This window comes from Lemur catta, chromosome 8 (genome assembly GCF_020740605.2).
Source record: "Lemur catta isolate mLemCat1 chromosome 8, mLemCat1.pri, whole genome shotgun sequence".
NCBI classification, from domain to species: Eukaryota; Metazoa; Chordata; class Mammalia; order Primates; family Lemuridae; genus Lemur; species Lemur catta.
The window spans coordinates 93947037-93974381 of record NC_059135.1 but is presented as its reverse complement, the minus strand read 5'-3'; the positions used below and the strand labels follow the sequence as shown (position 1 = coordinate 93974381).

At 56.7% G+C, this 27345-nt stretch overlaps 1 protein-coding gene across 1 annotated transcript in view; it reads right to left on the bottom strand.

The window, feature by feature from the left end:
• Positions 1-441: 441 nt before the first annotated feature.
• GLI2 (GLI family zinc finger 2) overlaps positions 442-27345 on the bottom strand; it is a 234802-nt gene continuing 207898 nt past the window's right edge. Inside the window, exons 6-14 of the mRNA XM_045559177.1 lie at positions 22846-23047; positions 21367-21580; positions 19987-20109; positions 17045-17179; positions 13442-13591; positions 9841-10005; positions 7890-8171; positions 6125-6458; positions 442-4688 (exon numbers count right to left, since the gene is read on the bottom strand). Coding sequence (XP_045415133.1) covers positions 2221-4688; positions 6125-6458; positions 7890-8171; positions 9841-10005; positions 13442-13591; positions 17045-17179; positions 19987-20109; positions 21367-21580; positions 22846-23047 — 4073 coding nt within the window. The 3' untranslated portion in view covers positions 442-2220. The remainder of the gene's footprint in view (positions 4689-6124; positions 6459-7889; positions 8172-9840; positions 10006-13441; positions 13592-17044; positions 17180-19986; positions 20110-21366; positions 21581-22845; positions 23048-27345) is intronic.

Here is a 27345-nt window from a genome sequence, read left to right as displayed (position 1 = left end):
TGAGCATCCTGGAGGTGTCACCTGGCTGCCCCCACTCTCTCCTTTTGCCTGCACCAGAGTCTTGGGGGGATAACCATCTTCCCAACCACCCCCCAGACTCGAATGTGCTCCCTCAGAGAGGAGTCCGGTTGGAGGAGTGTTCGGTCTACACCTGGATCAGCTGTGCGTGGTTCTCGGCAAACTGACTTAGATGTTCAGACCAGTCACTGGCGGAACAGCCAGATGCTCACTGTAGAGTGTCGAACCGGGTCCACCCCCACGGAGACAGCAAACAAACAGCCAGTAAATGCCTCAGCATTAAACATTTCTTGGCTAAGGCGGGATAGTCAATTTTGACACCGTTAAGAAAAAATACAGCCTAATTTCTGTTCAAATGCACCAAATTTACTGCCCAGGTTCTCATTAACTACTGTCAAGGGAGAAGTAGACAGACAAGATAAATTATGAAAAAATTACTTTTTTAATGTACAAAAAGACTTATTTACAAGTTGAGCACGTCATCTCAATTCATAGCATGTAGAAAAAGCTAAAAATGTTTTGGAAATATAAATTCGGCTGAGCTTTCACCTACAGTATATTCAGGGATGGCGTCTTCTGTACAGAATATATACAGGTTGGGAATGGCGCGCGGAATCCTGTCTCAGGAAGGGAGTGAAGGAACACCACCACAGAGCCACGGGCCCCTGGCAACGTCCCTTGTCTCTGGACCTTAACAGAGACCGGTGTGCTGAGATGCAGGCGGCCCAGGTAATTTTGGCCCTGTCCACAGACGCTCCTAAGACAGTCCTCACTGAAGCCAGGGCCACAGTCAGAGTCAAGCTCAGAGTGGTGCCACTGGTTTGGCAAGGATGGCACAAATTCAACACGAGAAGGTCTGGGGTACGTGTTGGTGCATTTGCGTGTGTGGTGTGGAAGACGCATCAGTTCACTCTGTGGCACGTTCAGGAATGACGTCTTCCAAAGCCAGTTCCAAATTCCATTTCTAGGTGGGGCTTGGTCACACTGGACAGGAAAATTCAGTGATGGTCATCAGAGCCCCAGGGATCAACCCCTTCACCTTTCCACCCTTACCCGAAACACCATGCATGTCGTCATTCTCTGACGAATGACCAGGAGGGCGGAGGGAAGGGAATCCAGAAGATACCGGGACTGCACGTTGTGGCTGGGCGGAGACCACTGGGCTGTTGGTGAGTGGGCAGTGCAGCCACGGGAGCCTGGGAAAGGCTGCCGTCAAGCCCTGGAGTTTTCCATGGAAAAGTGGGGGGTAGTGCACTGGAGAAACAGGGTCGGGTAAACATGCGACTTTCTCTTCCTACTGGGAGACCCCCAGGGTGGCTTTAGGCTCGGCCCCGGGTGCACCCTCACCTCCTCGAGGCCCTGGTCCATCCACACCCCACAGCAGCAACAGCAGCCCCGAGGTATTTGGAGACGAGTGTTCTTTTCAGGAAGGGCTACATTCCACATGCAAACACTGTGAACACCGTCTGGAGAGGCCAGGGAGGCTTCCGGGCTTGCCCCGAGTAGTACAATGTTTTCTTTACTTTTTCTGGTGATACTTACATACTCTATTCATTCATATACACTAGGACGGGCTGCAGGTCCCAGACTCGGCTTGATGGGGTACAGATGCCAGCTCTACCAAACCTGGAATCAAGATGTGCTTCCGAACCATTCAGGTAGAATCTGTTTTTTTCCTCCATGGCAAGGGACGTTAGAGACCTCAAGCATTAAGCTTCATAGAAGAATTTGAGTGGGCCAGGAATTCCTTTCTTTTGCAGGTAGCAGAATGAGCAGCTCTTCTTCCTGGAGCAGAAAATCTAGCACACGTTCAGATTCCAACCCGAATGCGGCTCCCCCACCCTCTTTCTGCATGTTCTTGGAAAGCCCTTGGCCAACGTAATCTCTCATTAGCCAATTGACAGAGGCGAAGGAGCCAGAACAGCGGAGTCCCATGCACACCACAGGCTGGAAAGCACTGTGTGAATGCGTTTTCATTCCTTTCTTTCTTTTCCTATTGAGACTTTACGTGTTCTGAAAAATAATCCAAAGGACCAGGAAGTATGCCCACAAACCTTCTCTAAAACATGTCATTTGAACCAGCCATGGGCAAAATCCCTCAGGCCTATTTAATACTTTTTGGGAAAAAGACAACACGCACGAAACCCCTGTGATCTGGGAAGCGAAGGCCCTCTGGGTCCACTCAGCGCTGGGGCTTGGGCTTTAGGTCATCATGTTCAGGAACTTGCTCTCCTCGGCTAGGCTGGTGAGCATGGAGCTCATGTCCCCCACGGCCATGTTGCTGATGCCCGCGGGGATGGAGGGCAGGGTCAGGGGGTTCCTGGGGGTGGTGAGGCGGGAGGAGCTCTGGGAGAGGCTGTGGAGGAGGCTGGGGCTCAGCGCACCCGAGAACAAACTTGAGTGATCGCCGTCATCCATGATGGCATCGAAGTCAATCTGGGGGGCCTCCAGGAGCTGGGAGTCCACGGTGCTGGACACCTGGTTGACCCCTGGCGAGGGCAAGGGCTGGGGCTGGATGCTGTCTGGACAGGCCTGTGGCTGCGGTGGCTGGGACCGTGTGACCTGGCAGCCTCCAAGGTTCTCCAGGCCTCCGTCCTGTTCGTACATGTGGATCTGGCCATAGTAGTAGAGCATGCTGTGGTCCTGGGCCCCGCCTGTGTCCTGTGGAAGCAGCTGAGGTGGCAGCGACACCATGGTGCCCATTGCTCCCTTGGGCACAGCCTCTGCTGTTTCCTGGCTGGCTGGCACAGCAGCCATGGCATGGCCAGTGGCCCTGGCATAGGCCAACTGCTGCTGCCCAGCACGCACCCCGCGGTGGCGGCCTGCAGGGCTGGGCTCTAGGGGTGGCCGGGGCTGCACTAGGCCAAAGCTTGCTGCAGACACCCCCATTGTGGCTGGCTGGGGCTCCATGAAGCCAGGCTGGTGGGAAGGCAGAAGGCTGGGGCCCTGGCGGTAGCCCTCCTGGCCCATGGGGGCCGCCAGGTGATGGCTCTGCTGTGGGTAGCTCTGGACTGGATGAGGTGGTGGCACCCCAGCCAGGGATGAATTTGGGACCCCGAGTTCCCTGTGACGGCTGCCCATCATGGTGGGGTTGGGGGCAACTTCTGTATGCTGAGGGTGCCCCAGGTGGCCTGGCTTGGCTGTCACGTTGCTGCAGGATGGGGGAAACTGGTTCAGGGCCCCACTGATGGTGCTGGGGCTCAGCTGGGGGTGGGCTTGGCCATAGCCTGTCTGGGGGCTCATGGTGGTGGTCATGTTGGGACACTGGCCACCTGTCGCTGGCTGTTGCAGCTGCTGCATGTAGTTTACCCGGAGTGCAGAAGAGGATCCGCCGCGGGGTTGAAGGTGTGGCTGGGTGCTGTCCAGGCTCCCGGGGCTCGCCTGCAGGCCTTGTGGACTGTAGCCTGGGTACTGGCCAAAGGCTGGCTTCTGCTGCACCATGGCCAGGCTGCCCTGAGGAAAGGGTGGTGGCTTCGCCTGGCTGGCCAGGGCATCCATGGTGCCGGAGCTCACTTCGTTCCACTGCACAGGCATGTTATTTTTGTTCAGGCTGGAGGGTGACCCGTAGCCCAGCTGGCAGCCTCCCAGCACAGGGGCAGAGGGGCCCACGTTGGAATCTGCAGCCACCATCCTGCGCTGGCTGTGCAGCCCCGGGCTGGGCAGTTTGGGGTTGTCAGAAAAACCGGTGCCTTCGGCGGGATATACCTGCGCGGCGCTCTCACCCAGCGCGCCGCTGGCGTGCGCCTTGATGTACTGTACCACGTCATCGGGCAGCACCAGGTCGTCCTCCGGCAGCCCCAGCTCAGCCTCGGGCCCCGCGCCGTCTGTCCCCGCTGCCATGGCCTCCATCACCACGTTCTCGCTGATGCTGGGCGGCCGGGGAGAATAGGCCCCGTGGGCCAGGCCGCTGTCGGCGCTCGGGTGCGTCTGCAGGCGGAGGCCTCGCCTCTCCACGCAGGGCGGCAGCGGGCCGGGGTTCACGTTGTGGGTGCTGTAGAAGCGCTGCACGCGCGGCAACGCCAGGGCGTCGGGCCGCCGCACGGGGTCGCTGGCCCGCCGAGCGCCGCTGCCCGGGGCCTCGTGGGGGAAGGCGGGCGCAGCCCCCGCGTGGCCGTGGCCGTGGCCGTAGGCCGGCCCGTCGCTGCCCCGCCGCGGCCCCAGGGGGCGCGGGCAGGCGGCGGGCAGCGCGCGCTCGGGCGCGTCCAGCAGCGCCAGCCGGGCCCGCAGGCTCGCGCGCTCCAGGCCGGGCAGCGGCGTGGGCGGGGGCCCGCCCGTGGCGGCGGCGTACCTGGCCCGCAGGCTGTACTGCTGCGCCGGCGTGAGGCTGAGCAGCCCCGAGCCGCCGCTGCACTGGCTGGCCTCGCTCGAGCGCCGCGACGCGTCCGTGGAGATGGGGTCGTAGGAGTCGGCCGAGCTGGCGTTGTGCAGGCGGCCGGCGCCCAGGGGCGAGGCCTCGCTGGAGCGGCGGCTGGAGAAGTAGGGGGAGATGCCGGAGGAGCGGCGGCTCACGGTGTAGGCCGAGCTGACCGTGCTGGTGGAGCTGTCGCGGCGCTCCTGCAGCTGGCCCAGCATGGTCACCTCGCTGGCACATAACTCGGACAGTCGCGGGTTGGGCAGCAGCCCTGCTGGCCCGCCGCCCCCGCTGCCGCTGAAGTTCTCCAGGACGGAGCCTGCAGGAGAGCAGAGGGGTCAGCTCCCGGGGACGAAGGGCCAGTGCTCAGCTTGCTCTACCATGCTGAGTGCCGAGCCTAGGGCGCTAGCGGGGGCCTGGCACAAAGTAGATGGGTAGGCACTCAGTAGACGATTTTTGAATGAAAGAAGGGAAGGAAGGAGCAGTAAGTAAACAAATGGAGGCACTTATAGCTCAGGGTGGGGGAGGGGAAGTCAGGAATTCCGAGTCTCAGTCTTAGCTCTGCCACGGCCTGGCTGGCCTTGAATTCTCCTTACTCTGGTCCTCAGTTTCTCCAGCTGTGGAGAAGACGTGCCTCTCCGTAGGGCTGGGTTATCCAAAGGAGGGGACGTACAGCCTAGGAAGGCCCACGGTGGGTGTTGCCAGTTGGGCTCCCCGGAGCTGGAGTTTAATGAGTAGGCTGCTTAGAGGGAGTGCCCCGAGAGCCACACCCGTGGAAGGAAGGACAGGCTGCCGGAGTGGGCAGAGAAATGAGCCCAGGCCGATCTCAAAGGGAGGTCAGGACCCCCAGTGGCCCTTCGGTGCTGCCCCAAGCTGGGCTGAGATGGCTGGGCATTTACACTCCTGCAGTGACCAGTCACTGGGTGTGGGCCGCCCAGGGGAGGGGTGACCTGGGGTGGGGTTGCTGTCTACAACCCAGGAGATCCCTGTAGGAGGCTAAGAGTTCAAGGCCATCTGCCAACAGTTGGGGTGACAACTCCTCTCTTTGGGGGAGAGCAGTTGGTACATTGCAGCGTCCACAGCGGGCAGCCTGGGGGCTGAGTCCCTGGAGTCCAGCACAACGCCAGGCACAGAGTCAGCACTCAAGACATGCTTGCCGAAGCACCTTCCATCTCAAAGCCTGGCCAACATCTCCTCAGGCTGAGCACAGTGCTGCCTCCTCCATGAAGTCCTCTCTGCTCTACCCTAGCTGGTCACGCTTTCTCTCTCCTCTGCACAGCCTGACCGTAAGCTCTGGCTTCAGTGCTCCCTGGCTTGTTCTGTGGTAGAGTGTGAATCTGGCGACATGGCCTCCAACCACACACTCCTTTGGAACTGGGATTGTATTGCTATCCTGCCAGGGCCTTTGCCATGGTACCCACAGGAAGTGCCTAGTAAATGACTGAATGAGGAAGAGGATGATGTGAACAGGGTCTGCTTGTTTTTAGGGGGTTACAGGGATGCAGTGAGGTGTAGATGAAAGAGCATGGGCTTTGGAGCCACACAGGCCTAGGCTAACTCTCACCTCTGCCATTGAGTTGGGTAAGGCACTTCCACCTCTTTGAGCCTCAGTTTCTTTATCTGTACAATGGGCTGGTAAGATCTATCCTATTGTGGGCATCCAGTGAGACAGCACATGGCGCTTGGTGGGTGTGAGCCTAATTGGTGCTGCCCCCTATTCTCCCACCCCACCCACGAGCCCGGGCCTTCACTCACCACTTCCCGGGAGGGGAGGCAGCTTGGTGTTCCGGGTGTGTGGAGCCGGCCCAGCCCATGAACAGGAATCCTTGAGTGACTTGAGCTTCTCCTTCTTAAGCTGCTCAAACCGGTAGGTGGTCATATGCTTGTGCAGCTGCAGGCCACCAGCGGAGGGGGCAGCCAGGGCTGAGGCATCGGCCCCTGGGGGCGTGTCATCCAGCGCTGTCAGGTCTCCCAGGCTCCCGGGCCCCGTCCCCGGCATCTCCACGCCACTGTCATTGTTGGGGGCACTGCCCAGGGGAGAGGGCTCGCTGCTGCAGGACGACTGGGCCCCGGGGCTGGACTGACACAGCTGCAGGGGACAAGATGAGAAGGCATAGACTTAGACAGCGTTTACACTCTTGCCTGGTCTCGCACCCACGCCTGCACACAGCCACAGCCTTGCACATGGCGGGGTGGGGGTAGGAAGCTGCCTCTTGGAGGAGCCTGTAAACCATCGCCTGTTTGTTTGCATGAGATGGTCACGTCACTTCACCTCTCAACCCCAGTGTCCTCAACTATGAGATGGACCTGAGCTGCCTCTGGTGCAGGGTTAGCAGGTGGACAGGAAGTACCCAGCATGCGGAAGCCACGCAGTCTGCCACGTAAGCAGGCACTGAAGCATTCCCAACAGCAGTGCGGTGTGCACGGTGACACAAGGAACGATGACAGCCTGCTGAGTAGTGCCTTCTACCAGGCGGGGTCATCTCAGTAGGCCAGAGGCAGGTTGTTGGAAAGGGATGACCAGGGAAGGAGGACTGTGGCATGCAGCCCTTGCCCAAATGGCCAGCCCAAAGCAGTCCTCCCCCTGGGTGGGGTGGAGTGGGGCAGGGAGCTCATGGCACACAGACACAGTGCAGAATGCTGTAGAACTCGGGCTACTTCCACTGTGACCTGGGACCCGAGCCCAGATGAAGCTCATCCTGATGTAGCTCCTCCAGACTCACTGCTGGGCCAAGTGTCCCCATATCTCTGCCTTTTCCTAAGGAAGCCATGATGGACACAAACTCCATGCAAGTAGGGACCTTCTAGATCTTGCCCATGGCACCATCCACATTCTTCTGCTTGGCCCTCAGAGCTCTCTGTAGGGCAGTCCCCCACCTCTGCAGCCCAGACTTATGCCTCTCCTCTACTCTGTCCTTGCAGCCTGGCCCCCACTGCTCCTGCACCTGCCAGCTCCATGCCTGCTGCCAGCCCTTGCCCATTCCGATGGTCCTACCACAGTGCCCTGCCCGCTTCCCGGCCCGTGAGCCTGGACTGCCAGGTCAGTCTCCACCAGGCAGCGCATGGACCAGCACCCCAGCCACCCGCAGCCCCGCCCAGTGCCTCAGCTCACCTCAGTACCGTCTATCCTTAGGGGAGGTACAGTCAGGAAAAAGAGGCAGAGACAAAGAACAGGTGGTTAGAACAAAAGGAGTGCAGTCCAGGGGACAGGGCGTGGGGAAAGGCAGACATGCAGGGCCACCCCGCCCTGTGCAGACCGACCACGTGGGGGCGGGCACCCCCATCGCCCACAGCCCTGCCACACCTGCAGGAGCCGGGTCAGAGCAGAAGAGCTGGACGAGACAGGTTCCACGTGAGGCCAGAGGTGGTCAAGGGAGGAAAGCCAAGCTGGAGAGAGTAGGGACACCATCGTGCCCTTGGAGGGGGAGCTGGGTAGAGCCCACAACGTCTTTGGGGTTCTGGTCCCTGGGTGCGGCTATGGAACTGCCTTGCGCCAGCTGGGCTGCCCAGCTCTGCTTACCCCGGAGCTCTCGGTCTTGATGGCTTTGACGTGCAGGCAGTCCTCCACGGCCTGGCTGGTGCTGCTGGCCTCGGCGCTGTCCTCTGAACCCCGGCCGCCAGGCTCGGTGCTGGTCTCGCTGTCCCCATTCTCCTTGAGCAGTGGCGTGCGCAGGTGCACATCGTTGCGCTGTTTCTTGGTGACGTGAGCATCTGGGCCGTGGACCGTTTTCACGTGCTTCCGGAGAGAACTGGGGTCTGTGTATCTCTTGGTGCAGCCCGGGATCTTGCAGATGTAGGGTTTCTGGGAGGAGAGCCAGGCCTGTGTTATGGATGGGGTTACGGGGACAGACTCTGCATGGGCACACTCCCTGTTCTCCTGGAGCTATCCCATGTCCCTTGGCAGAGCCTGGCTGTATTTGCAGCCTGTATTTGTCCCTGTGGACAGAGCCGTGCCTGCCCCAGGCCTGCAGGAGCCTGCGCCCAGCCTGGCCTTGTCTGCTACCTTTTCATGTAGGTAAGTACATGGTCAAGGGAGCTCCTGCCACAAGAAGCTGGGGACACAGATCAGAAAGACTGCAGGGGGGATACACGTGCCTCGTGTGGTCACAGTGCTGCCCCCTGGGAACAGGGCACTGGGATTCGTTATGTCAGTAGCAAGTGCATGAGCTCATTGTACCCTGTGAGATAGTGCTAGAACCCCTGATTTCTCTGACGAGGAAAGGCAGGCCCAGGGAAGCTGAGAAACTTGCTCAAAGTCATACAGTAATGGGATGAAAACCCAGGATTTCTGAACCTCAGTCCTGGGCTCACAAACACACACATATACTCGCATGCACATACAGACACACACACACACACACACATACCCCCAACATCTAAACACACACACACCTATGTGTACTTCACACACACACACACAAACACACACACACACACACCCACGCTCCCCTCCAAGGCTGGCTCTTGTCTGTAGTGACTCTCAGGAGTTCAGATGCCTTTGAAAATTCCTCTAACTTCTTACAAACATTGAAGCAAAGTACCTTTTGGGCCCAGAATGTGTCCAAGCTGTTAGAAACATTCTTTTCTGAGTCTGCTTAAGTGACAGTAATTGTGTGGCTGGGCCGAGACTGGGAGGCGGGTGCAGCAGACACCAGGCGCTCCGGCCTGACATCCCTCCTGGGCTCTCTCAGCCCTACAAGGGGCCTGGCCGCCGGGGAGACAGCGGCTGCCCTGCACTCCCTCTGTGGGGGCTGATGGCCATGGCAGGCTCAGGCAGCCCTAATGTCACTGCCGGCTGCCCAAGCTGCTTGGGGCAGGGCCTGCCAACTCGTGCGAGCTCAGCCGGCACCGCTCTGCTCCCCCTGAGCCAGGGGGCGGCTGCTCCACGGCAGGATGCCTGCCTGAGGGTGGCCCGGGGATTTGTGGGGGTGTGAAGCAGTGTCTCAGGTTGTCCTCAGAGCTGCAGAGGAACCAGCACTCCTGGGCTCCAAACCTGTGGCACAACTTACAAGCCACCTGGCACTGGGGAAAGTCACTTCGTCAGTTAACCTCCCTGAGTGTTAGTTTCCTCATCTGCAGGATGGGGCAGCAGGCCCCACCTAGCAGCCCTGAGGAGTAACGAGCAGACCAGTGTATGGCCACACAGCGGGCGCCCGGAGACCAGAGAGGTCCCTCCGCGCCCGGACTTCAGCACCTGTGGACCTCCGCGTGGCCTTTGCGGAGGGCACTGTTATCTTTATTGCAGAGACGAGGTAACCGAGGCACAGAGAGGGTAAGTATGCCATGGACCTCACGGGGCCTCTTCCCTTTCAGAGGAAAGGATGTGGACCAGGGAGACCGGCCCTGCCAGGCCTCTCGGTGGGGAGGGGCAGCCAGGCACCCGGCTAGCGACTGGCCTACAGTTGTCTAGAAGCTGAGGGGCGGCAGGGGGCCCCGTGTGTGCATGCCCAGTGCACGCCCGGCCGGGGTACCTCGTTGGAGTGGGTGCGGTTCTGGTGCTTGGCGCGGTCCGAGGCGTTGGAGAAGGCCTTGTTGCAGCCCTCGTGCTCGCACACGTACGGCTTCTCCCCGGTGTGGGACCGCAGGTGCGTCTTCAGGTTCTCCAGGCGCGAGTAGGCCTTCGAGCAGCCCTCGAACTGGAAGGAGGCGGTTGGTCAGTCAGGGCCACCAGATCCAACACAGGGGACAGACCCCCAGCTGGCTGCCGCCTCCCCACGCCCTCACTCTGCTCCGCCCCTCCAGTGCACCCAGACGCAGGTGTTTAACAGTGACAGTCACTTTCCTTTCCAGAAAACTTGGAAAGGGCTGGAAAGCACAAAGAGAAAAATGAAAACCATTGGCTGCCCAGGGACAGCCACTGCTGACGTCCCCATCAGTCTCATTCTGGTGACTCTGCGATTCATCCCCACGTGCTTTTAAAACCAAAACTGGGAACATTTCAAGTATTTAGCTATGTAGTAAACCTTTTAAAATCACCAGCACATTGTGGGGGATCTTCCTGTGTCATTAAATTCTTTGAAAATACTATTTTCCACTGTTTCCCAGTACAACTCTTGGTAAGAATTTTTCTGTGCGTTAAAATGTGCTGAAAATAAAATCCAGAGTCTTTTGACTCTTTGAGTGAGCTGGACACCCCCATCCTTGCTCTGGCCACTCGGGTCTCCTTTCAGCTCCTTGACCCCACTGAGTTCTTCCTGGCTTGGGGCCTCTGTACACACTGGGCCCCTCTGGCTGGGACCTTCCCCCGCCGCCCCGGCGCCCAGCCTGGCTCCCTCCCTCCCCATCTTTGAGGTCACCTCCTCTAAGAGTGTTTTCTACATTCTGAATCACAACACTACCCCTTCTTCTTTATAACCCCCTGACACAATTTATAATGATCTTAATTTTGTTATCTGGCCTTCCTGCTGGGATTGAACCTCCACAGAGCAGGGACCTTCTGGGTCTTGCTCACTGCTGCCTTCCTATTTAGCACCTAGGCAATCAAGAGACATTTTTGGGAGGGAAGGAAGGAAAGAAGGAAGGAAGGAAGGAAGGAGGGAGGGGAACAAGGGAGAGAGGCAGGGAGGGAAGGAGTAAAGGGGGAGGAAGGAAGAAGAGATCGCTGCAGAAGACTCTGTAGCTATTCCAAAGATTCCGCAGTTGCATCCACGTCCGTGTGAAAACTGCCCTCGGAAGCGGCACCCAAGCAGGAACTCTCTCATTCTTCACATCCTCCCATCTATTCCTGACCAGTCTGACTGAGCACACTTGGCTCCAAATGCCTTCTATCTGTTTCTACAACTCACAGCTCGTCAGAGGACTATAGCTTGCTACCACCCCAGATGCTAAGAAAATACCTTGCTGCAGCAGACCCAGAAGAGCCAAGATAATTTTGCAAAAGGAGGTCAAAATTGGAGGACTCATATATCCCAATTTTAAAACTTGCTGCAAATCTACAGTGATCAAGATTGCATGTGGCACTGGCAAAAAGACAGACATAGACATCAATGGAATGAACTGAGAGTTCAGAAATAATACCACACACTTAAGGTCACTTGGTTTTTGACAAGGGTGCCAAGACCATTCAATATGGAAAGAACAGTCTTTCAACCCAATTGCATGATCACATGCAAAGAATGAGCTTTGATCCCTATCTTACGTCATATATAAAAACTAACTCAAAATGGATCAAAGACCTTAATGGCAGAGCTATATGATGAAACCATGTATCTCTCCACACAGACATATTTATATAAATAAAAGTATACATTTATAAACTATAATATTCTTAGAAGAAAATATATAGGTGAATCTTTGTGACCTTGGATTAGGCCATGGTTTCTTAGATACGACACTAAAAGCACAAGCAATTAAAAGATTGGACTTCATCAAAATTAAAATCTTTTGTGCTTTAAAGAAAACTATCAAGAAAATGAAAAGAAAACCCATAGAAATCATATATCTGATAAGGTCTAACAACTAGATATATAAAGAACTCTTGGGCCGGGCTGTTCTGTTGCCCCTCAGTGTGCAGGTTGGTTCAAAAAAAAAAAGAACTCTTACAACTTAACAACAAGAAGACAAGTAAACAAATTTAAAATTGAGCAAAAGCTCTGAGTAGACAGTTATCCAAAGAAGATACACAAATGGCCACTAAGCACATGAAAAGATGTTCAGCATCATTAGTCACTAGGGAAATGCTAATTAAAGTCACAATAAAAAACCACTTCACACCCACTAGTATGTCCAGAATAAAAAAGACATATAACAACAAGTGCTGGAGAGGATGTGGAGAAATTAGAACCCTCATGCATTGCAGGTGGAAATGCAAAATGGTATAGCCTTTCTGGAAAACAATCTGTTAGGTCCTCAGTGACCACATGACCTAACAATTCCACCCATTGGTGCATATACTCAGGAGAACTGAAAACATGTCCACATAAAAACACGAACATACATGTTCAAAGCAGCATTATTCGTAATAGCCCCAGAGTGAAAACAACAAAAGTTTGTATCGACTGATGAATGGATAACCAAAACGTGATCTAGCCACACGATGGAATATTATGCAGCCACGAAAAGGGATAAGGCATTGTTTCATGCTACAACACAGACGAACCTTGGAAACATGTTAACTGAAAGAAGCCAGACACAAAGGCTACATAGTGAATAATTTCATTCTTATGAAATGTCCAGAATAGGTAAGTCCATAGAGACAGAAAGCAGATTTGCAGTTGTCCAGGGCTGAAGAAAGGAGAGAATTGGGAGTGACCGCTGCTGGGTACTGGGTTTCTTTCTGGGGTGATGAAAATGTTCTAAAGTTAACTAGTGATGATGGTTGTATAACTTTGTGAATATGCTAAAAACCTCCAAATTGTACATTTCTTAAAATAAGATGAACTTTGTGGTATGTGAATTATATCTCAATTTAAAAATCTCACTTGCCAACAAAGATAGCGTATTTCATTGGATCCTGAACACCACTGATTTTAAGACAGCTTAATTTCAGAGATACTGAAATGAAAACGAAACGCATGTCTCTGTGAAATACAGTAATGCACAAACAAGAGTTCTCAGGTGTGTCAGCCACGGCCGCTGGACCACCTCCCCTTTTGTGGGGCAGCAATTTCTGTGTGTTTAAAAAAAAAAGTCTCACTAATTCTGGTCACAAATCCTGTTGACTCTTTAAAGGAGACCATATAAAAGGTCTCATCTTTTGAGCTCACTATAAAAAAGAGAAAAACTCAACCAAAGTGGTCTTTAACCCATCATTATTCAGTTGTGAATCACCAGTGACACTTACTGTCTTCAGGGTGCTACCAAGTGGCCCATCTGCCCAGTGTCACACAGGCAGTGGGGGCTGGCTGGGCCTTGGGGCTCACAGTCCCACAGACACACCCACGGGGACGCCCGCACCCCCTCGCCGTGGTTGCCAAGATGCTCACACCCGGACAGCACGAGGCCAGGGGCTGCCAGGACCCAGACAGGCAGAAGGCCAGGGACCGAAGTGCGCCTGTGGCCAGCACGTCCGAACACCATCCCGCAGGCCTGGCAGCCCGGTCTTGGCGACGCTGCCGGGAGGGGGCCACTCACCGTGCACTTGTGCGGCTTCTCGCCCGTGTGCCGCCGCATGTGCACCACCAGCATGTACTGCGCCTTGAAGGGCTTCTGCTCGCGGGTGCAGGCCTGCCAGCGGCACACGAACTCCTTCTTCTCCCCGTGGATGTGCTCGTTGTTGATGTGCTGCCGGGAGGAACAGGCCCGAGGAGGGGTGAGCCCGGCTGCCGCCCCCATCACATAGGGACGCTCACCCCACTGCACTGGCCTCCCGTGAGCCTGACCACCCCCGCCTGGCCCCCCCCGCCCACGTGCGGACCACCCGCCGTGCTGAGCACTCTCCTTATTGCCCCCCCCACCTACCACGTGTGGACTGCTGACCCAGTAAGACCACCTCCAGTGTCAGGCCACACCTCCTCATGCATTGTCATTAGCTGCCGTTAAACCAAGCTCTATTGTGTGCCACTTATCTCGCTTGGATTTTCCAGTTAGTCATCAAAGTGACCGTCTAGGATGGTCACAGGCATCGAGAAATACACATGGTGGGTGCACAGCACGCCTCTCCTAAGCTCGCCCTTATTTCAGAGATTTTTAAATAACATATTTTATCATAGTGGAAAAATAATGCATCCTCATCTCTATTTCTGTCATTGATCTGCGATGGCGACTTTGTCTCCCTTTCGCACAGGCCCAGGGAGTCCAGTGGCCTGCCCAGGGCCCTGGCAGCAGGCGCGGGTGGAGCAAGACTGACCTAATGGTGGGCACTGGGCACTGTGTGAGGCTGACCCCGGGACAAAATGGCCTAGGTGAGCAAGGTGGGACAGCCACGGACAGCACAACTGACCCCACAGCATCACAGAAGGGGCCCTCTCAGGACAGCTGGGGGTGCAGGGCAAGAAGCCCTCCCTGGGAGAGGGTCCCTGGACCCCTCCCGGCCAGCACTGCCCTGGGCCAGGAATGTGGGGTGAACACCTCTTTGGGCCCTGCCCTGGGCTCATCGCTGTGTGCCCTCCTGGAGGGGCTCCTACCTCTGAGCTTGGGATGTGTTGCCACGTGTGAGGCCCTTTATGTCCTTAATCTTTGAGCTGCTCATTGAACGGAGCGGTGGGAATGGGTGGAACGAGTCGCACACACAGCGGAGTAAAGAATATACTGGACTTCCTGCTGCCTCCGCTGCAGGGCTTCTCTCCAAAGGGCCCCTCAAGGTCCCATCCTTCCCTTCCATCTCCCTTTGTTCAAGGCCGCGCCCTGCCTGTGTCTCGGGTCTGGCTGGGCTTGCTTCCCCTGGGAGATGGCGGGGACGGGGACACCAGCCTCGGAGGCCTCCCGTTTCTCCTTTGTTCCCAGCTCCCCTCCCGGCCTTCACGTCCTCCCCCCCCGCCCCCCAAACCTCTAGACCTGCCCCACCCAACGCAGTGGCCACTTGGCACACCGGGCTCTTGCACACTTGAGACGTGGCTGGTCTGAACTGGGATGGGCTGTACGTGCAAACTACACACCAAAGACTTAGAATGGAAATAAAGGGGTGTACGATATCTCAATAATTTTGTTTTATATTGATTACATGTCAAAATAACTTTTCAGATATATTGGGTTAAATAAAATATATTATTAAAATCAACTTCACCTGTTTCTTTTTACGCTTTTTAAAAATGTGTTCTTAGGAAATGTAAAATGCACGCGTGGCTGGCGTTTGTGGCTTGCAGAATCTTTCTACCAGACAGCGCTGCGTGGACCTTTGTCGCCTCCAAGGCTGTGTGGAGAGCTGAGCATCGGCCCTGGCAGCACCTTGCCCCAGAAGACGGCAAACCGCCCTCCCGCCCTGTGCCACCGGCCCAACTGCCACGCGTACAAATGCCACCCTTGGAGCAAGAAATATCTACAGTGCTTTGAACTTCCAGAGAAATCTTATCATATTAGCCTCCCTTTCCATTTTTAAAGCCTTTCAAATGATAAAAATGCTTCCTGACAATGCCTTTCATTTTTTTCTTATTGGTTTACTTAGCAACAAATTGTTAATAATCAACTGGGGTTGCAGCTCGCCTGTGCAAGCTCCGTCCGTCTTCCCAGGGTGCGGAGGAGAGTCAGAGGCAGGCAGAGGGTCCGGCTCCCCTGCACAAAGGAGCCACTTGTCACAGATCACATCTTTCACATCCTCTCCTCCACACTCTGGCTTGGGCCCTCGCCCGGCCCAGGACGCTGTCCCTCTCCTCTTTCATCTAACTGATCTGTCCTGTGACCCACAGCTCCAACCGTCCCTTCTCCATCTAGGGCTTGTTTACCCAAAAGAGGTGGTACAGGTTGAAAATTATGTTTGAGTCGCAGAAGGGATTAGATAAGACCCTGGTTCACAAGTTCTATGTCACCTGCACTGTGCGCTGGGAAATCCTGGTCTCCTGGGTGAGAATTTGGGGGAAAAAAACTCAAACACAAAAGAAACCTATAGTATTTGGGAGCAGGTCGCATGAATGGAAGAAGCAGAGGGAGTTGGTGTGTCTTAAATGGTAAGTTCAGAGCTGGGGACAAGCAGGTCCTTTGGGCTGGGCTTTGGATGCAAACAGGTGAGCGTGTGCACACACGTGTGTCTGCTCCTCCAGCAAACTAGCCATGAATTTAGTGGGTCACCTTTGCAGACACTCATTCACCAAGGAGTGTGGCACTGGGGTGGGGTGGGGGGCTTACTCTTGAACCTAAGTTCTTTTCTGGGTAGAGAAGAGAGAACCACCTGAGACTGAGGTGCGGAACAGGGAGGAGGAGGTTCCAGGTGCACAATGCCTGCTATCTGCTGAGTGTTTATGAAAATGATGGAATGTGGTAACTTACTCACTGTTGACCCCTTGTGGGGTAGACATCACCCATCTTTACAGGGGAAAAACTGAGGCTCACAGAGCTTAAGTCACTTACTCAGAACCACTCAGCCAGGTACGGCACAGCCAGGTTTGGAGCCAGGTGCCCCCTACCCTGAGCCCCTGGTCATTCCCTCGCGCTACCCCTTGACTGCCACCATGATGGATGCTGCTGTGTAAGGGAGTTTGGAGTGGGCACCAAGACGAATACCCTGAAGGGTACTCCTACCCTCTCATGGCGTTCTCTGATCACCTGATCTGTCAGTACCCAGGCATTTTAAAGTAGCCCCCTCCCTGATCTGGGTGTAGACACCCACCTGCACCCATATACACTGGGTATCTGTCAGTGGTCTCCAGGAGGAAATTATCAACTCCTTCCTCTATGAGAGAAGCTTCTTTCAAGCTTCAGAGTCAGGTTTGTTATTATAGATGCTGACTGGTTTAACTAATCTTATTTCTCTCTTTGCATTGGCTGCTAAGAAGCTCAGAAAAAAAGCTATGTATGTAGAGCATATCTCAGAGCACTTAGTTTTTAATACTTACTGTACTCCTGATTTTACGTTATTGTTCCTTTTTCCCTGGTTTTCTCACTTATTTTTCTTTTAACCTCTTGTACTACATACATATTTGAAATCCTCCTTTTAGAAATGGGGCACACTTAAGTAATCATGCCTCCATGTGCAGGGGGTGTGGCCTCTTCCTCCAGTCCCTCCTCTCTCGTAGAGGGTCTGGAAGGCTCAAGGGCCTACGTGGCCTGGGCTCTGCCTCTGGGCTGCTGGGCTCGGAGGCTTACGTGCACCAGCTGCTCCTGGGTGTCGTACTCCTTGGTGCAGTCTTCCCAGTGGCAGTTGGTCTCGTAGACGACCACTTCAGCCTCTTGCTTACAGTCATCCCTGTCCAGGTCTTCCTTGAGGTCAGCCAGCTGCTCCTGGGGGAGAAGTGCACGCCCTCATGAGCCGTGTCCTGACACCCGGCCCTGTGGAGAGGTGGCTAGTAGCCCCACGCAGTCTGTGCCAAGGACCTTGGGCTGGTATGAGTGTGGATGCATGTGCGGCACATGTACATACCAACACATGCATGCATACATGCAACACACACACACACACACACACACACACACACACACACACACACACACACATCAGCGTTTTTATCTCCTTTCCTCGGCTCAGCTCCCACCCATAGCTCTTCTCGTCAGACAGCTGTCCTGGGGCCCCTCCCTCCTCTCCCATGCCGGCTTGTCACCACCGAGGTATCCCTTCACATCCTGGGGACATTGACATGCAGGCAGAACAGGAGAAGGTGGGGGGGGCAGTGAGTTTGCTTATTTGGTTTGGTTTCCCTTGGGGAGCCAGTTTTCCCGGCAACAGCCCCAAATGTGGGTATCTCCGGCCTTGCATTGCAGCGGGAGTCTGGGGCTCTAAGGTTGGCTTGCCCTCCTGGAACACACAGTGAGTTCGTGGCAGCCTAGATCTGGACCTGAGTCTCCCGCCCAGGTTAGGGCCCATGTGGCCATTTCAAGGAGGTGAGGGAAAAGCCCCTGTGACATTCCTTCACATGATCACAGGTGCCTGAAATGCCTTTCAAAGGGGATAAAGTCTTTTACTCTCAAACTAGCAAAACACTGAGAATTAACCCCACAGAGCTGTCCCGCCACGTAGCTGATGCTTACCCGAGCTGGCCAGGACATGAGAAAAGGTCAGAGGTATCTCCCTGGGGTCAGGGGAAGGGGGGGCGCAGATGCCCCAGGCTGGGAGGAGGGTCCCTGTCAGGGCCTCCCCAGTGTTCCACGGGTCTGCTAGGCCGGCCAGAGCAAAGCCGAGCAAAGAGACAAATGTTGCAAAGCCTTGCTTTACGTTTCAAACCATTTCCAAAACCAGCAGGAAGTTGCTGTCTTTGAAAACAGCCTCCGGGGAAATACAGTCCTCAGGCAGAGGGGGGTGAACAGCCTCTCCCCACAGTCTAGAGCCCTGACGCCCACTGGCTCCAGAGACTCAGCGCAGCAGAGGTCACAGCTGCCCTTGTCACAGTCGCAGTCCTCACGCTGAGTCTGTTCCCAGGAGCAGCGGAAATCAGCCGGGGACCCCTCGGTGTCAGCCACAGACAGCCCTGACCAGCTCTGCACTGAGCTTGCAAGGAGCTCCTCCAAGAGGGGCTCCTGGCTCCTTCCCAGAGGACCTTCCAACTAGTCCACTTGCTCTGAGAAGGAGGACGATGACACGTCCCACAGGAACTCCAGGGGCTGCGCTGGGGCCACACTCACAGGAAGGTGCCCGAGCTCCTGGCTTCCAGCTCTTCAGCAACGGGGCTGTCTGGGGGCTACTGGCGTGAGACCACGAGGGGCGTGGGCTGAGCTGGGCGTCAGCAGAGACGGCTTCATTACGTCATGTTTTCCGCCGACAGAGCGAGCCCACCCGCCTTGCAAATGAGTCGGGGAGTCCTTGGTCAGCGAATGGGACACGGAGCGACAGGGAGGCGATCTCCTCATGACAAACGGCTTTCCTTCTGTGGACACGCGTGTGGAGCCAGGCTGGGCAGCGGGAGGCCTGTGTGGCCCGCCCGGGTTGGAGGGCGGGCACAGGGCCCCACTGGGGGTGGCCACGGGGCTCCCTGGTGCTCAGTGCCTGCCTCCCGCCCTGTCCGTGCCGTTCCTCGTGTTTATCTCCCTGGGTGTGTGCCGCTACCATCAATTTCAACGGCCCCCGACGACGGTCGGCCTGGTGGCGACCATGCATCATGCCGGGACTGGCTTTGGTGTCGGTGAGGGGAGAGGAATTTGTCACCAACCTCTCTGTTTGCTTGACAATAACAGGAACCAATATTTCATGAAAATTAAGTGCTCAGAGCACGCCTGATGGCTTGCGGTTTGATAAAGGATGGCCCGGCAGATGCAGCAGAGCCGAGCTAGGAGACCCCAAGCATCCTTGGTGTCCAAGCAGGTATTCTGCAGCGACACGTGGAGACTGGGCCACCGTGAGAGGCCTTGGGGGGATTGGGGGGTTACCCTGGAGGTCAGCAGGCACGCCATGCCCATCACACAACGTGCCATCTTGGAGCGCTAGAGGAAGCGTTGGGTTTCTGAAGGGGCCTGGCTGGGCTGTGGGCTGCTGTGCTTCTGCCACCAGGAACTGCCTTCCCGACCCCCAACCTGCCCTTGCCTCCTCAAACATGCAGTGAGTCACTGCAAATACTGTTTCACAGCAACCAGGCCAGGCACCGCTCCCGAAGTGTCACCTCTGCAAGGCTCACAGCACGGGTGGGGGTGACAGCTGTCTACACAGCATGGGCCTGGAGCTAAGTCCTGTTACCCGGACAGGTGAGGGAAGGCTGAGGTGGCAGCGAAGGGGCTGGGTGGGGGGAGTTCCAGGAGAGAGAGCAGCTACAGGGTCCCAAGACGGTCAGGGAACGGGCCAGTCGGCTGGCCGAGGGCGGTGCTGCTCCGGGGGAGGTGTGAGGTAGACGGATGCACCCGAGATCAGGGGGGAGGCTGGGCAGAGCGTCCAGACTTGTTCATTCACCCATTCGGCACACGTGTGATGAGCACGCGGCAGGTGCAGGGGCAGGGGACAAAGCAGTGGGACAGCCCGGCTCAGCGTGCCCACCCTGTCCTCCCTGGGTCAGCATCGGCCCACGCAGGCGGCCAGCCAGCCACCACCAGGGGCGTGGCCCCAAGGCAACCAACCCAGGGTCGATCCCACCCGGTCCCAGCCTGAGGGGGTGAGGACGGCAGGTTACCTGAGTCAGGGCCGGCGGGGAGGCTGGCCGCAGGCCCTCCGCCTCGGTCTTGACCTTGCTGCGCTTGTGAATGGCCATGGGGTTGACGGTGCTGGTCACGGCCGACTCGCTGCTCTGCTTGTTCTGAGGGAAGGTGCAGAGGATGGCCTGTCACACAGGGCGGGGCAGGGACACCCCAAATTCTTTCTGGATTTTACCTCTGCGACTCCCTACACAGGATGTCCAGGCCAACTCTGCGTGGAAGTGTCAGAAGCTGAGTCCCCCACCTTGGTCCTCCAGCCAGGGCATGCCCAGGACAGCGCCCAGACCCCAGCCTGCCACCTCCCCCAGACTGCAGGGAAATGGGCAAGAGACCCTGTCTTTGGAACATGCCGGGCACCCTAGCTCCTGTCCTGATGAAACTCCACTTCCCAGCCCTTCGGAGCGGGACACAGGGCCCGGCTCCTCGGGAGGAGGGGCTAGAGCTGCGGATCAGGTGGTGTTTGCGGAGCCCACAGTGACTGTCCAGAGAAGGCACTGGGCGGCTGCCGGGAGCCCCGGGGTGGACAGGAAGGACATTCTGAAACAGGGGACACTCCTAAACCATGTGGTGTCTCATCTTCCTCCCCAGGACATGGCCACACCAGGGCTCTGCCTCTTGCCAGCAGTGGCCTGGGGCAGGCGGTTCACCTTTAGCACTGTCAATATGTGTGTACCCAGGACCTGGGGCATGTGGGGGGCTCTGTGCACACATGAGCTCCTTTACACACAGGCCGCAGGCCCCCACTTTACAGCTGAGTTAGCTCGAGCAGAGAGAGGTAAGAGATTTGCTGCTTTCAGGCAAGTCGGAATCCAAACTGTGGTCTGACCGGTGCCAAAGCCTACGCCTTTCCATGTCCTCAGCTGCAAGATAGGACTTCACTCAGTTGCCAAATATTAATGGCAGCTGGTATGTGCCAGGCATCGTGCTGGGGTGCACAGGCACCCCCAGGCCCACTGGTAGGGCCAAATAAGGTGGTCTGTGAAAGCCCACGGCAAGCACACGCTCTGAAAGCAAACTACAACGTTGTTATCATTCATTCACCGTCCACTTCACATGCTCTGCATGCGGTGCCTACTCGGTGCCAGGACCTGTGAATCCGAGGGTCTCTGTTTCCTCGTTATGTTTATTGACAGAGAAGAGCAGAACTGAGAGTCCAGGAGCTTGCCCAGGACCACGGCAGGTCTCCTGTCCCGGCCCAAGGCCCTTTCCACCAGGTGGCCGCTGCCCAGAAGACACCCCCGCAGCCAGACACGGGCCCGGAGTCTCCACAAGTCCCCAGCATGAGCCGGCAGTGAACAGCCCCCGTGGGTCTGGACAAGGCCCCAGTGGCCACCCCCGAGCCCCCTGCACCCACCTACCTGGTTGGCATCACTCAGACAATTGCTGCTGCTGCTGAGCTGGGTGGGTGTGGCACTGATGGAGGCCAGGGCCACGGGCTGCTGGGCCAGGAAGGTGGGCGAGGGCTGGAGCAGGGGTGGGGTGTGTCCGAAGGCCGAGCCCAGGCCCCTCTGCTGGCTCAGGATCTGCTGGTAGGCCACGGGGTTGATGGGGTGGGGGAAGGTGAAGGCTGGGCTGCAAGGAGAGCAGACAAGGAGGTGGGGGGTGGGGCTCTGTCAGGCAGATGTTTTCTGGGTAGAGCCCTGCCCAGGGGACTGGGAATGAGCATGTTTCTAACCCTCCATCACCACGGCTTTCCCTCACTCTAGAACCAGCAGTGGCTCCCTACTGCTTGCCGCACAGGCCTCATCTTCTGCACTTAGCTCCCAGGTCCTGCCCCAGGATGCAGCCTTCATGCTGGCAGGTCGGCCCCAGTAGGGGCCAGGCTCCCCTTGCCCCACAGCCTGGCACCTCCACTGCTGACTCCTAGATGCCTCTGTGTCACTGCTCCCTGACCACGTGAACCCCATTTGTCCTCTGAGGCCTGTTCTAATGCCCCTCACCCAGGAAGCATGCCGAGCCACCAGCTCACATTATTTCCTCTCCTGTCCCTGCACGCCAAGGCTCTATCGCCACTTGCGTTGGAGCCACTCTTTCCATAGTGGGATGCCAAGGAAATACTGGTGACCCCGGATGCTAAACCATACAGACAACATGGCTCTCGCACCACTTGCTCTGGGGTGGGGACCGGCTGCCTGTGGTGAGGCCACTCAAGCAGCCCTGCAGAGAGGCTCGGGCACGAGGCATGAACGCTCTGCTGACAGCCTGTCAAGCCCCAGATGGCGGCAGCTCTGGCTGACGGCTTGACCTCGGCCTCTGAGAGAGCCGGACCTAAGCCACTCTCGCATTCCTGACCCTCAGAAACGGGATGGGATAATAAATGCTCGTTGTTTTAAACGCTAAATGTTGGAGCGATTTGCTATGCAGCGAAAGGTAATCAATGTAGTTATTATTACTTCTATTTCTGGGTCCTTGGGCTGAACTCTCCTAACATTCCTAACAACTCCTGGCCTCTCCTGGAAAAGTCGGGGAAGGACGTGTCAGTCAAGGAGGCTGGCTTAGAGCTTGGGCCCACATCGATGTCACGCCTCGGGTGACCTTCAATGTTGGCCAGTGCCTGGCTGTTCTATCACACCTCGTAAAATACCAGGAAAGCCACCTTCGACCTCAAACACCTTCAATTTCACAAATGGATCATTTATGACGGGTTCAGTCCCTGAAAATGTACCCAGATGTTTTCACATTATTGGTTCTGAACTCAAGAAAAATTTGCAAGTATGCAGATTCACAAAAACAACAAGTACTATCTTTCTCCTCTGGTTGAAATCACCAACTGAAAAGCCAGCCCCTCTCCGGCCCAGCTTCCAGCCCTCAGCCCTCTGCCTGCAGGTGGGGCTCACCTGAGGGCACCTGCCGACAGGTGCCCGTAGGAGCCGCTGGCGGCCGAGCTGCTGCGTGAGTTGTTGATGTAGGCCACCAGCGAGTTGGGCGAGGTCCGGATCATCCGCTGCAGGTCGAGGCTGGCGTCTGAGAGCGGGGAGATGGACAGCGCCCGCTTGCGGCTCAGGCGCGGCGTCACTCTCGGGCTGGAGAAACGTGACACTGTGGGACGGTCAGCACAAGGCATGTCAGCATCACCAGTGTTGGGGCTGGGGGACAGGTCGGTGGGGGACAGGAAGAGCCTTCGCGGACTGTCTAATGGGAATCGCAGCTCTGCCAATTTTCTAGCTGTGGGCTCTTGGGCAAGGTGAGTAACCTCTCTTGGCCTCAGTTTATTTACCTGTAAAATGGGACTGATCCACACAGGGTGTGATGAGGACGTGAGAAGTACACGTGAGGTGTCTGGGTGAGTGAGTATGAGCCCTGAGCACGGTGTCTTCACCAGTCGGTGCAGAGATCAGGGCTGGAGTCCAGTGGAGGGTAAGGCATGACAGTGATGTGCAGAATCAGAAGTGAGCAGCTCAGTGGCCTCTCACAGAGCCAACCTACTGGGAAGCCAGCCCAGGCCAAGAGACAGGGCACACCCCGTGCCCACAAGCCCCAAGGGCAGCCGCTATCCTGCCTTCTAACACAGCTCAGTGTGGCCTATTTTGTGCTTTATGTAAATGGAATTATAAATACTTGTTCATATCTGGCCTCTTTCCTCCACATTATCCGTTTGTGAGATTGCTCTGTGCCATTGTGTGTGGCAGAGCTCGCTCGTTCCACGGGGAGGAGAGGGAATGGCAGCAAGTGCTCCAGCTCACGGCTCACTTGCAACCAGGATCACCACTCACGTGCCCCAGTAGGGCCTTGGCCAGGCAGAGGCCTGATGGCCACCCCAGACTTTTCAGGGGGCTCTTCCGAGCCTGCGGCTGCCGTGACAGGGCGGGGAGGACACAAGGACACAGCAGCGAGGGGCAGCCTGACCACGCAGACGCTCTTACACACCAAGGCCCTCGGTTCTGGAGTCGCCCGGGGCTGTGTTGCTTTGAACGTGCACGGCACGCATGCACACACACAGCTATGCACACACGCGTGCACACCACCCTTTGCACAGCTGCTAGGGTGGGAGGGAACAGGACCCGCCTGCCCCGGACCCCAGGGCCACAGGCTCCAGACTGCTCCCTCACAGTGCCCCTGTCAGGATTCTGGGTCTCTCCTCTGCATAAATGGTGGCCTAGAAATGGTCTGATGACAGCCCTGGCTCTCCACACGCCAAGGCCCCCGCCCCGACCAGACTCCACCTGAGCCCACTTCCTCGTTTGAAAGAGGTGCCGACCTCCAGGGCTGCTGTGACGTGCACATGAGGTGACGTGTGAGAAGTGACTGCCGAACAGCAGGGCGCAGTGAATGCCAGGGTGTGTCCCTGCCTTTCGGGACAGCTGCGTGGAGCAGCCTCTTCCTGTGCCCCACTGGCCTCCGCCCACCCCCTCCTCCTTCTGTGGCCTCCAGGTTCCCCATGGGCCGGAGGTGTCACCTGTAATAACCCTGGTCAAACACACCCATGTCTGCGATCGGCTGTTCCCAGGCTTGTGATGTGTGCCTCCTCCCTTCCGCCTGCTCAAACCTACGCAGACCCCGGCCTAGGGTCCCCTCCTCCAGGCAGGCTGCCCTGCTCACAGGGTCTGGCTTGGGGCAAGTCGCTTTGCCTGTCGAAGACTCAGAATCTTCATCAAGAATCTGAGCATAAAGCAGACCCCACCCCCTACAGCTTTGGGGCTGCTGGGACCCACTGTGATGATGGACGTGGAGGTGGCCCACGGTTGTGACGCTCCTGTGACCTACACTTTGCATACTTACTTTCTTTTCAACAAGAAGGGTGAAGTGATTTTAGGAAAGCTCCCAGTCGGAAGGAGAAGTTGAGCTAATCAGAAGATTCTTTCTCTCAACATCCTTGTCAGCTGAAGTTTCTGTTTTTGCTGCCTGTTTATTCTACTGGGCTCAGAGGGCTGCGGCTCGCAGGGCTCCCAGCAAGCAGAGCTACGGTGGGTGCACAGAAGGTGCCGGGGCACGCAGGGAACTCACTCAGACAAGTTCTCCTTCTGTTGCAGCAGGAAGGATACCAGGCCACGTGCCTGGGGACACGAGGAGGCACGGGGTGGGGGTGGGGAGCGTGGAGCAGGCCCCCTCCCCAGCCAGCCCTGAGGCTATGTTGCAAAGTGACCACCCATTCTGAACGGGGATCCCGGACCACAGACGCACACATTCTGGCCAGCGTGTGTCGCTTTGGTGTGGTATCTGGATAAGTGCCTGCTTGTGAATGCTTGTGTGATAAATAACCCAGTGACAGCCACCGTTTAGTGACACTTAGACCCACCGAATCATTTAACAGCATTCTCCAAGCAAACTCGCTGTGCAGGTAAGGAAACCAGGTTTGGGAGGTTAGCGACTTGCTCAAGGGCACAGAGCTATAGAGGCAGGATGTGAACGCAGGTATGAAGGACCCTGCCATGCGGACTTTCTGAGGGCTCAGTGTCCTCACTGTCCGTCTTCAGAGAAGTGGGGAGAGGCCCAGAACAAGGAGGTCAAAACCTCCCACAAACAGGTTGTGACCTTCCACTTTCAGGGGCTCTGAAGAATGAACGGGGTAACATCCCACTGCCTGCACGGCCCCTCCTCCTGTCTGGAAGGCCCCCAGTCAGCACGCTGGGCCCCCACTCCCGATTGGTGCCTGGGCCGGCCCCTCCCACAGGGCCTGGCTCAGCAAGGACCCACGGCTCACAGCAGCAGAGCGGGAGACCGGGAGTCAGCGCACGGCCTTCTCCCTCCTCCCTACGCCCCCACACCCCGTTCACAGCTGAGCCAACTGATGTTGGTTCCCGAACCCCTCTTCAAATCCCCTTTCTTTCAAATTCCACCCCCAGCTTAGCCTACCATTTGCTTGGATCATTCTGGGGCCCTCAGCTCATGGCTGTCCTTGCTCAGCCGGAGAGAGCTTTTCAACTTGGAAATTGGATCATGTCCCTGCCCTCCCCCCAAAACCTTCCAATGCTCCCTGTTGCTATTATGAAAAAGGCCTACACAGTGGCCCTGCGGGGTGCCCTGGCCCACCTCTGCAGGTTCATCCTGCCCATGTCCCCTGTCTGCTCCACCTACACCAGCCTCCTCCCAGCACCTCCTTCTGTCTCCTGCACAGGGCCTTTGCACGTGTGGCCTCTGCCTGCAGCACTCTGCCCTCCTCCCTGCTCAGTCCTCAGCTGAGTCGTCCCTCCCCCAGGGAGCCTTCCCCAACCTCCCTCAGCTGGGCAGATCCTCCCATGCCCAGGCCTCTCTCTCCAAACATGGTGGCACTAGTGAGTTCGCATCCACTTGTGTAGTTACCTGCTTGCTTCTGTCTCTCTCACCTTCATGAATTAGGGACTCACATCTTTTTCCCGCCTAATCATTACATCCCCAACACTCAGATATGGCTGGCTCAGCAGCGAGCCCAGTGGTGGGTGCCAAGGGCTGACCAACAGCACAGACAGGACGTCTTGAAGGACAGCAGATCACAGCTACCCACAGTTGAAACACCGGACGCTATGGTGCATACACTGGGTTCTGGTCTGAGCACTCCGAAGTGCCAAGTAATTTATACTTCACAGCGGCCCCAGATGGAAAGCGCTGTTAGCATCCTCACCTTGCAGAGTGAAAGTGCACACGGCTGAGTGATTTACCCAAGGCCACATTGCCAGGGGAAGTTGAGACCAGGAGAAAGGCGGACATAGGGACGCCAAGACCACCTGCCACAGGACCTGTGCCCAGGGTGGGGAGGAGACACGTCTCGCAGGGGAGGGGGCCCCAAGTGGACAGACAGACAGACACACACACGCTCACATGATGTGGAGGCACGTAGACAGCCTGTGCTGCCGGCCATGCCACGCCTGTCCCTTCGTGGCCTCCTTGGAGCATGTTACTTAGCCTCCCTGAGCCTCTGTCTCCCACCTCCCTAATGGGGACAGGGTGGCTTGTCGTGCAGGGTTGCTGTGAAGACACACACAGAGCCCCAAGGATAGTACCCAAACCCAGCAGACATCCCAAGTGAAACTGCTAACTAATCCAGCTCCTTCGGGGGCTAGGAGGGCTGTCCCTATGGCAGGGTGAGCCTGTGGTTGATGGAGTAAAGGACAGCACGGCTAGAAACGGTGACTGGGCCACGTGGCAGTGTAGCCGCCACTAAGCACCTGCTTATCGGCTGTCACTCGGCGCCCTTGCGGCCTCTCAGCTCGTACTTCCTGGGTTCACGCCGCCACGCCTCACTTCAGAGGAACCCACGGCCAGATGCGAACGCGAGTCCTCTGCGTGCGAGACCCCGGCCACCCGCAAGCCGAGTGGCGAACGGGGGGAGGTGAGGGGGAAAGACCTAACATCATGCAAAGTGAGAAATACACACGTCTCTGTAACACATTTTTGGGAAAATAAAAAAGATTTTGCTGCTA